Source organism: Salvelinus alpinus, chromosome 25 (genome assembly GCF_045679555.1).
Source record: "Salvelinus alpinus chromosome 25, SLU_Salpinus.1, whole genome shotgun sequence".
In the NCBI taxonomy this organism is placed as follows: Eukaryota; Metazoa; Chordata; class Actinopteri; order Salmoniformes; family Salmonidae; genus Salvelinus; species Salvelinus alpinus.
In genome coordinates, this window is record NC_092110.1 from 42,834,210 (window position 1) to 42,848,706 (window position 14,497).

A 14,497-nucleotide genomic window follows, 5' to 3' on the forward strand; every position below is an offset into this window, starting at 1 on the left:
GCTATCTCGGTCCCGTGTGGCTCAGTTGGTAGAGCATGGCGCTTGCAACGCCAGGGTTGTGGGTTCATTCCCCACGGGGGGACCAGGATGAATATGTATGAACTTTCCAATTTGTAAGTCGCTCTGGATAAGAGCGTCAGCTAAATGATGTAAATGTAAATGTAAATGTATCTCCTCATAATGTCACAACAACACAACACCTTGCTATCTCCTCATAATGTCACAACAACACAACAGACACCTTGCTATCTCCTCATAATGTCACAACAACACAAAACACACCCTGCTATCCCCTCATAATGTCACAACAACACACCACACACCCTGCTATCTCCTCATAATGTCACAACAACACAACACACACCCTGCTATCTCCTCATAATGTCACAACAACACAACACACACCCTGCTATCTCCTCATAATGTCACAACAACACACCACACACCCTGCTATCTCCTCATAATGTCACAACAACACAACACACACCTTGCTATCTCCTCATAATGTCACAACAACACAACACACACCTTGCTATCTCCTCATAATGTCACAACAACACAACAGACACCTTGCTATCTCCTCATAATGTCACAACAACACAACACACACCCTGCTATCTCCTCATAATGTCACTTATATTTCAAACAGTTGGATTGTTCATTTTTGATCATTGGTTGTTGGATTATTTTTAATTTCTCACTATGAAATGTCTGTTTTTTTATTTCTGGGAATTATCCATGAAATTAACTTGAACTTATTTTATTAATTTATGCCATTTTTTTAAATTATTTTAGATTGTTTTGATTTTGGTCAACATCATAATAAAGGAGACAGAATAATCCTTGTTTGGATCTATGGTGCATATTTTTTTACATGGAAGATCTATTGGAAATGATGTTGGCCTACACTGTAGCACCATACCAACGAGTAAGACGGCAGTATTTCAAAAAAATAATCTACAAATTACTTTCTATGCATTTGAAAATTGTACATTAAGGGGGAGGGGAATGAGACCCAATAAGCATGCATGTCAGAGAAGGCTCATCGATCTACATATTGCATTGCATTCTCATTAACTATCCCACTCATTATGACGTGTAGATCAGCGACCGAGCAGAGTTGATGCTTTCCCCGTGCCCGTCCCCGTCCCCGTAGCCCCCCCCCCGTCCCCGTAGCCCCCCCGTCCCCGTCCCTACAGCACGGCACACCAGCCCAACACAAGTGCTGCCTGGCGTCTTCTCTCATTGAGCCGCAGCCAGCAGGCTGGGTGGGTGCAGCTGAAGCCGCTACCCCATCTTTCTGTTGAAGACGTTGCTGTCCATGGTGCTGAATGTGTTATAGTTGCTGTTTATATTGTAGCGGGTTTTGCTTTATTTGCCTTGTTTGTAAACCCTGTTAATATTGCCACTGTACGGTAAGGCGTTTTCACAAACATATTTATATTACGGATGTCACACACACAACCTGAAGCTATGGGATAGAGGTAAACACGTGATTGATGCAGACGTGCGCCAATCATATCGTAGGAGACAGGAGGCATGATTCGTCTGTTGGCACATTTGGCTGGCTGGGAATATAGAAGAGAGAGGGTGGTTTACAGCGCATGCACACAGCAAAGGGGGAATTATTAACGACGGAAAGTGGAAGTGGGAAAGGAGGAACATATTGGTAATTTCCTAAATGGGAATTGTGATTCTTGATTTAGTCCTGCAGGTAGCTAGGTACCACTACAGAGATTAATGAATGCTGCAACAACCAGAGTGAGGCTGTTTTCAGCAGCAGCAGCGACGTTTCACCGGGATTAGCCCACTAGGCTGCTTAGCTCTCACGGTGGCCGGGGTGGCTTTGTACCCACGGTGCTGCGACCATCCCTCGTGTCCCGGTGCGTGCAGGTGTTGGCTACGAGCTCCGCAGACTGCACCCCTGTAATCCAGGACCAGGTTGCCCCTATGGATCGCTTCAATGGATGCCTCCAAACCCGCTTTTGACAACAACCCGAGTCCCAGCGGAAGGTACGTCTCTTCTCCTCCAGATGGGGTGGAAACTGAAGCGTTTTGCTGGCCGGAGAATGACACTGTCGCCGGGACTGTCGGCGTTGATGCTCCGGCTAGCGGCCCAGGAGGACCGGACCTCTCAGGCTACTGGACCGCTGTGTTCGACTATGATGCTGGGGCGGAAGACGAGCTCAGCCTGCGGAAGGGTGACCTGGTGGAGGTGCTATCGAAGGACTCGCTAGTGTCCGGGGACGAGGGCTGGTGGACGGGGCTGATCGAGGATCGGGTTGGCATTTTCCCCAGTAATTATGTCAGTATTGGGAATGGAATCTCTGAGAAAATACGGGACAGAGACACGTCAGTGAAGAAGTACTCTGAATACGCCGTGCCTTCACTCCACCGTGAGTATCATATTGTAGCAGCCCACCGTCTGCATACCAGAGGTTGTCGATATCACTCATGTTCAATGTTACAATGTTTCATTGTCCTGCACATTTTTATCCCGGTTACCGGGCCACTCGGACACTCCGACTCTCGTTTACTGCTATGTCATCTCGTTGCAATAGGCTACCACTGATAGCAATAGAGGTTACAATGTATCTACCGGGCAGTCTAGAATCTGTAGCTGGTAGACCGTCATAATGACTGGCATATTATATTCTCTGTCAAACAAGGCCTTGAGCCTGCCACCATAGGCTGTAGGTAACTATCAGTACAACACACTCCGTCTAGCACATCATATCAGGGCCGCTCCGCTCTTCCCTCTGTACGTACGGCTTTGAAGCATCCCTGGTACGTACCGCTATGCTGAGCTAGCTTAATATTGGACTAGAAGAGTCTAACGTTACTCCTTAGTCCAAGGAATTTACATGTTCTGTTTAATTAAAGGGCGAATTGTCTCTCGAAGCCAAAAAAACTGTCCAAAATACTCCCATCTTAAACGTGAATCGATTCTCAACTGCGGTGCGGTTCTAGAAACATAAATCCCTCTACTTTCATATCACCCCCCCCCCCCCCCCCCAAAAAAAAAAAACACACACAAATGCTAAATACACACTTACTGTACACTGTTTTACCTCTTTTTTAACACAGTTGCAGCAGACTGTATTTTTCAGTGACAACATGTTTGTCGTGTGTCTTCCGTTTACAACACAGGTGTTCAGAGAGGTGTTACATCTCGCTAATCAAGAGTTGTAACATGGAGATATGGCCTTTGGTAACCTTTAACCCTATTAAACTGTGTATCAAAATGTAACCTTTTTGTTTTTAAGAAAATTATTTCTCGACAATATAAAAGATAAGGTCCTTATGCTTTCAAAACCGGAACCGGAAAGCGATGTGTGACCAAGCGTCACTGCTCTTAACAAAATGTATGTGTAATGTAATGAAACTGAGAGTCATGATCAAGGACTAATGCTGAGCGTGTACCAAGAATGGAATGCCCACTGTGTATGTTACACATAGTATATCTTAAACAGCCTCCAGTGAATATGATAAATAAATGAATAAATAAAACAGCTGTATCTATCTATTGCTACTCTGTGGTCTGTCTCTTAGGTCTGAAGCTGGAGAATTCACAGATGTTGGGGAATGTTCTGTGGTGGTTGTTATAGATGTTGGGGAATGTTCTGTGGTGGTTGTTATAGATGTTGGGGAATGTTCTGAGGTGGTTGTTATAGATGGTGGGGAATGTTCTGTGGTGGTTGTTATAGATGTTGGGGAATGTTCTGTGGTGGTTGTTATAGATGTTGTGCACAACATTCTAGTGAATGTTATGAGAACATTCCAAGGATATTTCATTCTTTTTTTAATTGAAAAATAAAACACATTTTGTTTTCAAAAACATTAATTTGATGTTTTTGGGACGTTAAATAAAACCCTAACTAGAACTTAATGGGAATCTAATGTTCTGGGAATGTTCCCGGTTTGCTGGGTGTTCCCTACATAGTTCACTACTTTTAACTAGAGCCCTATGGGACCTGGTCAAAAGTAGTGCACTGCATGGGGTGATAGGGTATGGTTTGGGACACATCCTCCATGTTTCACAGGCAGCATGGCTGCTGGCCTACTTTTACATCACTGTACAACATCTCTAGTGAAATATTTATCAAGGTCAGTCGGGCTGCTTGACTGTTAGTGATTCACAATGTCAACGTTTACCAACCAACATACAGTACCTACATCACCCATAGACTCTATTGTAGATGGAGAAGTAGTGAGGTGTCAACTAACGAAAACTGTTAAGGGCTCTATTCGAGCCGCATCGTGGAAGTTCAGCTTTACAACGTGATTGAAATTTAAAGGCAGTTCGTCCCTCTTTAGCAGAGGCAGCATTCGTGGTAAACGCTGCAGATGTCGGGCTCACTTACATTTCTATCTCAGAATCTGTAAGTCTTCAGCTTTACAGACTGAATAGAGCCCTAAGTCTTCAGCTTTACAGACTGAATAGAGCCCAAAGTCTTCAGCTTTACAGACTGAATAGAGCCCAAAGTCTTCAGCTTTACAGACTGAATAGAGCCCCAAGTCTTCAGCTTTACAGACTGAATAGAGCCCAAAGTCTTCAGCTTTACAGACTGAATAGAGCCCTAAGTCTCAACCTTCATGATTTCCTGGTGCATTGTAACCTGGGTACCAGTCTCTTTGGGCCATCATGCCACTTGCCGCTCCTTGTCATGCGGGCAAGGAGTTGATATGATAGCACAAACATACCTGGAACAAGGCTAGGTGCATTGGTGAGAAAGGCAGAGAAATAAAATCATTTGATTGAAGCTAATTTATGGTTATGAATAATTTAATTATGTTTTTGTATAGAGGACGTCTGTTCATGCCAGTCTGTATGGCCCTTTACATTACCTTTAGTCTCTCATTGCTCTCTCTCCGTCCAATATCGTCTCTTGGTACCCTGTTTCTGTCTCTCTGTCCAATATTGTCTCTTGGTATCCCTGTTTCTCTCTCTGTCCAATATTGTCTCCTGGGAGCCCTGTTTCTCTCTCTCTCCGTCCAATATCGTCTCTTGGTTCCCTGTTTCTCTCTCTCTGTCCAATATTGTTTCTTGGTATCCCTGTTTCTCTCTCTCTGTCCAATATTGTCTCTTGGTATCCCTGTTTCTCTCTCTCTGTCCAATATCGTCTCTTGGTTCCCTGTTTCTCTCTCTCTCTGTCCACTATTGTCTCTTGGTATCCCTGTTTCTCTCTCTCTCCGTCCAATATCATCTCTTGGTTCCCTGTTTCTCTCTCTCTCTGTCCAATATTGTCTCTTGGTATCCCTGTTTCTCTCTCTGTCCAATATCGTTTCTTGGTTCCCTGTTTCTGTCTCTCTGTCCAATATTGTCTCTTGGTATCCCTGTTTCTCTCTCTCTGTCCAATATCGTTTCTTGGTTCCCTGTTTCTCTCTCTCTCTGTCCAATATTGTCTCTTGGTATCCCTGTTTCTCTCTCTGTCCAATATCGTTTCTTGGTTCCCTGTTTCTGTGTCTCTGTCCAATATTGTCTCTTGGTATCCCTGTTTCTCTCTCTCTGTCCAATATTGTCTCTTGGTATCCCTGTTTCTGTCTCTGTCCAATATTGTCTCTTGGTATCCCTGTTTCTCTCTCTGTCCAATATCGTTTCTTGGTTCCCTGTTTCTGTGTCTCTGTCCAATATTGTCTCTTGGTATCCCTGTTTCTCTCTCTCTGTCCAATATTGTCTCTTGGTATCCCTGTTTCTGTCTCTCTGTCCAATATTGTCTCTTGGTATCCCTGTTTCTCTCTCTCTGTCCAATATTGTCTCTTGGTATCCCTGTTTCTGTCTCTCTGTCCAATATTGTCTCTTGGTATCCCTGTTTCTCTCTCTCTCTGTCCAATATTGTCTCTTGGTATCCCTGTTTCTCTCTCTCTGTCCAATATTGTCTCTTGGTATCCCTGTTTCTCTCTCTCTGTCCAATATTGTATCTTGGTACCTTATTTCTGTCTCTCTGTCCAATATTGTCTCTTGGTTCCCTGTTTCTGTGTCTCTGTCCAATATTGTCTCTTGGTTCCCTGTTTCTCTCTCTCTGTCCAATATTGTCTCTTGGTATCCCTGTTTCTGTCTCCGTCCAATATTGTCTCTTGGTATCCCTGTTTCTCTCTCTCTGTCCAATATTGTCTCTTGGTTCCCTGTTTCTGTGTCTCTGTCCAATATTGTCTCTTGGTATCCCTGTTTCTCTCTCTCTGTCCAATATTGTCTCTTGGTATCCCTGTTTCTCTCTCTCTGTCCAATATTGTCTCTTGGTTCCCTGTTTCTGTCTCTCTGTCCAATATTGTCTCTTGGTATCCCTGTTTCTGTGTCTCTGTCCAATATCGTCTCTTGGTTCCCTGTTTCTGTGTCTCTGTCCAATATTGTCTCTTGGTATCCCTGTTTCTGTCTCTCTGTCCAATATCGTCTCTTGGTTCCCTGTTTCTCTCTCTCTCTGTCCAATATTGTCTCTTGGTATCCCTGTTTCTCTCTCTCCGTCCAATATTGTCTCTTGGTATCCCTGTTTCTGTCTCTCTGTCCAATATTGTCTCTTGGTATCCCTGTTTCTCTCTCTCTCTGTCCAATATCGTCTCTTGGTTCCCTGTTTCTCTCTCTCTCTGTCCAATATTGTCTCTTGGTATCCCTGTTTCTCTCTCTGTCCAATATTGTCTCTTGGTATCCCTGTTTCTGTCTCTCTGTCCAATATCGTCTCTTGGTTCCCTGTTTCTCTCTCTCTCTGTCCAATATTGTCTCTTGGTATCCCTGTTTATGTCTCTCTGTCCAATATTGTCTCTTGGTTCCCTGTTTCTCTCTCTCTGTCCAATATCGTCTCTTGGTTCCCTGTTTCTCTCTCTCCGTCCAATATTGTCTCTTGGTATCCCTGTTTCTGTCTCTCTGTCCAATATCGTCTCTTGGTATCCCTGTTTCTCTCTTTGTCCAATATTGTCTTTTGGATCCCTGTTTCTCTCTCTGTCCAATATTGTCTCTTGGTATCCCTGTTTCTCTCTCTCTGTCCAATATTGTCTCTTGGTATCCCTGTTTCTCTCTCTCTCTGTCCAATATTGTCTCTTGGTATCCCTGTTTCTCTCTCTCTCTGTCCAATATCGTCTCTTGGTACCCCTGTTTCTGTCTCTCTGTCCAATATCTTCTCTTGGTATCCCTGTTTCTCTCTCTGTCCAATATTGTCTCTTGGTATCCCTGTTTCTCTCTCTCTTTGTCCAATATTGTCTTTTGGATCCCTGTTTCTCTCTCTGTCCTACTGTATACTATACAGCATAGGTCTCTGTTCCTCCTTCTCTCCTCTCAGTTCTAGAGGTTGACTCTCTCTGTCCTATCTATGTTGTATGTAAGTTCTCTGTCCCACCCGGTTCCTGTCATCTCTATATCCTTTACACCCTCTTCGTCCTCATTATCTCCTCTCAGTGGTGGACAGGAGTGTCTGTTCCATGGATTTAGGAATTTGAATTCTAGAATGGACATGAACCTTCTTGCGACGGGATAAAGGGTCAGCCATTTTGGTCAGGGCGTTGGACAACCGTGGCCAGCCAGTGCTGTGATAAGATAGTGTAAAATAATGAATTTGAAGACTTTATCTGCACTGTATGTGTGTTAGCTAGCCTGCCGGTTTCATAGGAATGATTCTATACATGTTTCCCATTAACTGCCAATATGCCAACATTCCATTGAAACAACACAGTCCAGCCACATCAATACACTGGTTGACACCAGTTGACGACAGGACAGACCAGCTGTAAATGCTACAAGTACGGATACTGTATCATATGATAGGACTCACAGTTTTCCGAGACAATAAAAACTAGTCTGTTTACATATATTCTAGAGGCTATTTATACAGAAAACTGGTATAAAAACCTGTTTAAACTGTATTCATAATTTATGACAATGTTGTAGGTTGACAATAGGTTTTATTACACGATTTTTGATGTATCCTTACTTTTGTTCTCTTGCTTAGGTAAAATCACGATTCTGCCTCTACTGCCATTCATTCCAATTAGACTGGTTTGGATTTCTCCCTGACCAATATGGCTGCCAATATGGCTCCCATTTTCCATCCATTCTGGAACTTTGAGGGTTTTTTAATTTAATAGGGTCTCTGTGGCCTGTTCATATCACTCTATATATTCCAAAATCACTTTTTGTTCTGTAGCCTGTTATTTCTACATTACCTTTTGTCTGTAACCTGTTGTGTCTACATGATCTTTAGTCTGTAACCTGTTGTGTCTACATTATCTTTAGTCTGTAACCTGTTGTGTCTACATTATCTTTAGTCTGTAACCTGTTGTGTCTACATGATCTTTAGTCTGTAACCTGTTGTGTCTACATTATCTTTAGTCTGTAACATGTTGTGTCTACATTATCTTTAGTCTGTAACATGTTGTGTCTACATGATCTTTAGTCTGTCATTGCTCACTCTCTGTCCTCTTTCTCTGTACCCCTGTTCCCTCTCATACCCTCTTCCCTCTCATACCCTCTTCCTTCTCATACCCTGTTCCTTGATACCCTGTTCCTTCTCATACCCCGTTCCTTCATACCCCGTTCCTTCATACCCTGTTCCTTCATACCCTGTTCCTTCTCATACTCTGTTCCTTCATACTCGGTTCCTTCATACTCTGTTCCTTCATACCCTGTTCCTTCATACCCTGTTCCTTCATACCCTGTTCCTTCTCATACTCTGTTCCTTCATACTCTGTTCCTTCATACTCTGTTCCCTCTCATACCCTGTTCCCTTCATACCCTGTTCCTTTTCATACCCCGTTCCTTCATACCCCGTTCCTTCATACCCCGTTCCTTCATACTCTGTTCCTTCATACCCTGTTCCTTCATACCCTGTTCCTTCATACCCTGTTCCTTCTCATACTCTGTTCCTTCATACCCTGTTACTTCTCATACCCTGTTCCTTCATACCCTGTTCCTTTTCATACCCTGTTCCTTCATACCCTGTTCCTTTTCATACCCTGTTCCTTCATACCCTGTTCCTTCTCATACCCTGTTCCTTCTCATACTCTGTTCCTTCATACCCTTTTCCTTCATACCATGTTCCTTCTCATACCCCGTTCCTTCTCATACCCCATTCCTTCATACCCTGTTCCTTCTCACACCCTGTTCCTTCTCATACCCTGTTCATTCATACCCTGTTCCTTCTCATAACCTGTTACTTCTCATACCCTGTTCCTTCATACCCTGTTCCTTCATGCCCTGTTCCTTCATACCCTGTTCCTTCTCATAACCTGTTACCTATCATACCCTGTTCCTTCATACCCTGTTCCTTCATACCCTGTTCCTTCTCATACTCGGTTCATTCGCATACCCTGTTCCTTCATACCCTGTTCCTTCTCGTACCCTGTTCCTTCATACCCTGTTACTTCTCATACCCCGTTACTTCATACCCTGTTACTTCTCATACCCCGTTACTTCATACCCTGTTCCTTCTCATACCATGTTACTTCATACCCTGTTCCTTCATACCCTGTTCCCTCTCATACCCTGTTCCTTCTCATACCCTGTTACCTCTCTCCCTCAGTTCTGGAGGTTGACTTCTCGGAGCTGACCCTGGAGGAGATCATCGGGGTGGGTGGTTTTGGGAAGGTGTACCGTGCCATGTGGCGGGGGGCGGAGGTGGCAGTGAAGGCTGCGAGGCGGGACCCCGATGAGGAGGAGGGACAGATCCTAGAGAGCGTTCGTCAGGAGGCCAAGCTGTTTGCAATGCTGCACCACCCCAACATCATGGCCCTACTTGGGGTAAGAATCCTGCTGTATCACCCCAACATCATGGCCCTTCTGGGGGTAAGAATCCTGCTGTATCACCCCAATATCATGGCCCTTCTGGGGGTAAGAATCCAGCTATATCACCCCAATATCATGATCCTACTGGGGGATGGAGGAATGAGATATGAGATCCCTGCTGATAAGAATCATGGCCATGGGACATGTGGATAAATGAGTCTCCCTATGGGCCCTGGTCAAATGTAGTGCACTATGAAGGAAATAGGGTCCCTGGTCAAAAGTAGTGCACTATATAGGGAATGGGCCCTGATCAAAAGTAGTGCACTATGAAGGGAATAGGGTCCCTGGTCAAAAGTAGTGCACTATATAGGGAATGGGCCCTGATCTAAAGTAGTGCACTATATAGGGAATAGGGTGCCATTTGGGACTCAGACTGATTATTATGGTACATTCTGATGGCCAACTATCAAGTCATATGTTTTGGTTGGCCTGTCCCCTCTCTAATGATATAGACATATTCATTACTATAACCTAGCTCCACTTGGGATGCAACCTACATCTTCTAACCCAGGTGTACGTCTTCTAACCCAGGTGTACGTCTTCTAACCCAGGTGTACGTCTTCTAACCCAGGTGTATGTCTTCTAACCCAGGTGTACGTCTTCTAACCCAGGTGTACGCCTTCTAACCCAGGTGTACGTCTTCTAACCAGGTGTACGCCTTCTAACCCAGGTGTACGTCTTATAATCCAGGTGTACGTCTTCTAACCCAGGTGTACGTCTTCTAACCCAGGTGTACGTCTTCTAACCCAGGTGTACGTCTTCTAACCCAGGTGTACGTCTTCTAACCCAGGTGTACGTCTTCTAACCCTGGTGTACGTCTTCTAACCCAGGTGTACGTCTTCTAATCCAGGTGTATGTCTTCTAACCCAGGTGTACGTCTTCTAACCCAGGTGTACGTCTTCTAACCCAGGTGTACGTCTTCTAACCCAGGTGTACGTCTTCTAACCCAGGTGTACGTCTTCTAATCCAGGTGTACGTCTTCTAATCCAGGTGTACGTCTTCTAACCCAGGTGTATGTCTTCTAACCCAGGTGTACGTCTTCTAACCCAGGTGTACGTCTTCTAACCCAGGTGTACGTCTTCTAACCCAGGTGTACGTCTTCTAATCCAGGTGCACGTCTTCTAACCCAGGTGTACGTCTTCTAACCCAGGTGTACGTCTTCTAACCCAGGTGCACGTCTTCTAACCCAGGTGTACGTCTTCTAACCCAGGTGTACGTCTTCTAATCCAGGTGCACGTCTTCTAACCCAGGTGTACGTCTTCTAACCCAGGTGTACGTCTTCTAATCCAGGTGTACGTCTTCTAATCCAGGTGTACGTCTTCTAATCCAGTTAGAAGACATACACCTGTGTTGATGAAGACATACACCTGTGTTGATGAAGATATACACCTGTGTTGGTGAAGACATACACCTGTGTTGATGAAGACATACACCTGTGTTGGTGAAGATATACACCTGTGTTGATGAAGATATACACCTGTGTTGGTGAAGACATACAGTGCCTTGCCAAAACATTTACCCCCCTTGGCATTTTTCTTATTTTGTTGATTTTTTGGGGGGGTTGTATCATTTGATTTACACAACACGCCTACAACTTTGAAGATGCAAAATATTTTTTATTGTGAAACAAACAAGAAATAAGACAAAAAAAAGGAAAACCTTCATAACTATTCACCCCCACAAAGTCAATACTTTGTAGAGCCACCTTTTGCAGAAATTACAGCTTCAAGTCTCTTGGGATATGTCTTGGCACATCTAACCACTGGGATTTTAACCCATTCTTCAAGGCATAACTGCTCCAGCTCCTTCAAGTTGGATGGGTTCCTGCTGGTGTACAGCAATCTTTAAGTCATACCACAAATTCTCAATTGGACTGAGGTCTGGGCTTTGACTAGGCCATTCCAAGACATTTAAATGTTTCCCCTTAAACCACTCGAGTGTTGCTTTAGCAGTAAGCTTAGGGTCATTGTCCTGCTGGAAGGTGAACCTCCGTCCTAGTCTTAAATCTCTGGAAGACTGAAACAGGTTTCCCTCAGGAATTTCCCTTTATTTAGCGCCATCCATCATTCCTTCAATTCTGACCAGTTTCCCAGTCCCTGCCGGAGAAAAACATCCCCACATGATGCTGCCACCACCATGCTTCACTGTGAGGATGGTATTCTCGGGGTGATGAGACGTGTTGGGTTTGTGCCAGACATAGCGTTTTCCTTGATGGCCAAAAAGCTACATTTTAGTCTCATCTGACCAGAGTACCTTCTTCCATATGTTTGGGGAGTCTCCCACATGCTTTTTGGCGAACACCAAACGTGTTTGCTTATTTTTTTCTTTAAGCAATGGCTTTTTTACTGGCCACTCTTCCGTAAAGCCCAGCTCTGTGGAGTGTACGGCTTAAAGTGGTCCTATGGACAGATACTCCAATCTCCGCTGTGGAGCTTTGCAGCTCCTTCAGGGTTATCTTTTGTCCCTTTGTTGCCTCTCTGATTAATGCCCTCCTTGCCTGGTCCGTGAGTTTTGGTGGGCGGCCCTCTCTTGATGGGTTTGTTGTGGTGCCATATTCTTTCAATTTTTAAATAATGGATTTAATGGTGCTCTGTGGGATGTTAAAAGTTTCTGATATTTTTTAATAACCCAACCCTGATCTGTACTTCTCCACAACTTTGTCCCTGACCTGTTTGGAGAGCTCCTTGGTCTTCATGGTGCCGCTTGCTTAGTGGTGTTGCAGACTCTGGGGCCTTTCAGAACAGGTGTATATATACTGAGATCATGTGACACTTAGATTGCACACAGGTGGACTTTATTTTACTAAATATTGTGACTTCCGAAGGTAATTGATTGCACCAGATCTTATGTAGGGGCTTCATAGCAAAGGGGGTGAATACATATGCACGCACCCCTTTTCCGTTAATTTTTTTTTGAAACAAGTTATTTTTTTTATTTCCCTTCACCAATTTGGACTATTTTGTGTATGTCCATTACATGAAATCCAAATAAAAATCTATTTAAATGACAGGTTGTAACACAACAAAATAGGAAAAACACCAAGGGGTGAATACTTTTGCAAGGCACTGTACACCTGGGTTGATGAAGACATACACCTGTGCTGATGAAGACACACCTGTGTTGATGAAGACCTACACCTGTGTTGATGAAGACATACACCTGGGTTGATGAAGACATACACCTGGGTTGATGAAGACACACACCTGTGTTGATGAAGACACACCTGTGTTGATGAAGACACACCTGTGTTGATGAAGACACACCTGGGTTGATGAAGACACACACCTGTGTTGATGAAGACATACACCTGTGTTGATGAAGACACACCTGTGTTGATGAAGACATACACCTGGGTTGATGAAGACACATACCTGTGTTGATGAAGACACACCTGGGTTGATGAAGACATACACCTGTGTTGATGAAGACACACCTGTCACAATAATCAGAATAATAAACATGTATTTTTCTGAAGCCTAATAATCAGCGTTCCTGTATGTCTTAGATGTGTACAATCGATCATGTCAGCTTCTATTGATACTATGTCCTGTACTGATTCCTGGTTCATTTCCATTCTTCTCTGTTCAACAGGTGTGTCTCCAGGAGCCGACGTTGTGCCTGGTGATGGAGTTTGCCCGGGGAGGACCGCTGAACCGAGCCCTGTCAGGGAAACGTATCCCACCATGCACCCTGGTAGACTGGGCCGTGCAGATCGCCCGTGCCATGCACTACCTCCACTGTGAGGCCATCGTCCCCGTCATACACAGAGACCTCAAGTCTAGCAACAGTAAGAGAACATTTATATACGTGATATTGTAATGACATAGTAATGACATAGTAATGACATGGTAATAACATGGTAGTGGCATAGTAATAATGTAGTATTAATGTAGTAGTAACGTAGTAATAACATAGTAGTAACATGGTAGTAACGTAGTAATAACATAGTAGTAACATGGTAGTAACATGGTAGTAACGTAGTAATAACCTAGTAGTAACATGGTAATAACATGGTAGTAATGTAGTAGTAACATGGTAATAACATGGTAGTAATGTAGTAGTAACATGGTAATAACATGGTAGTAACGTAGTGATAACATGGTAGTGATGTAGTAATAACATAGTAATTACATAGTAATAACATGGTAGTAGCGTGTGCGTAACATTCAATTAATCACTTGTGTTGCACATAGCCGTGGGAAGATGTTTTGTGTTGAGGGGGTTCTGACTGCGGGGAGAGGGGTAGTCTAAGCATAGGTTAAGATTGGATAACAGTAGTCACTGCCGCCTAAGTTAATTTAACTCATGACTGTTTGCAAAACACATTTGTGCGGAATTATTACAACGTGTGTGTGTGTGTGAGGAAGAGAACTAGAGGAGTGTTGTAACTAAATTAGGAAACACAACGTTGTGCCTATTAAAACTGAGCACAAGTGGACAGCTATATGATCCTTCGCGAGAGAAAAGCGCTCACCTCGATCCAGCACCATCAGGTGGAAAGCGTCACTCGCTGGGCCGCGCCTAACACTGTGTTAGACTACTGGGCTGGTACTCTACCTCTTTGACGTGGGCAGGAGCAGGCCTTCGAGGCCAGGCAGAGAGAATGCCATGTTCCTTATTTGATATTGGTCACTTTCCCTTTTCTCCAAGTTTTAGAATGATAAACTAATAGAAAATTGAATCAATCAATCAATCAAATGTATTTATGAAGCCCTTCGTACATCAGCT

At 43.9% G+C, this 14,497-nt stretch overlaps 1 protein-coding gene across 1 annotated transcript in view; it reads left to right on the plus strand.

Moving 5' to 3' along the window:
• The first annotated feature begins 1,328 nt into the window (after positions 1 to 1,328).
• map3k9 (mitogen-activated protein kinase kinase kinase 9) overlaps positions 1,329 to 14,497 on the plus strand; it is a 46,072-nt gene continuing 32,903 nt past the window's right edge. Inside the window, exons 1-3 of the mRNA XM_071366858.1 lie at positions 1,329 to 2,396; positions 9,507 to 9,724; positions 13,361 to 13,556. Coding sequence (XP_071222959.1) covers positions 1,964 to 2,396; positions 9,507 to 9,724; positions 13,361 to 13,556 — 847 coding nt within the window. The 5' untranslated portion in view covers positions 1,329 to 1,963. The remainder of the gene's footprint in view (positions 2,397 to 9,506; positions 9,725 to 13,360; positions 13,557 to 14,497) is intronic.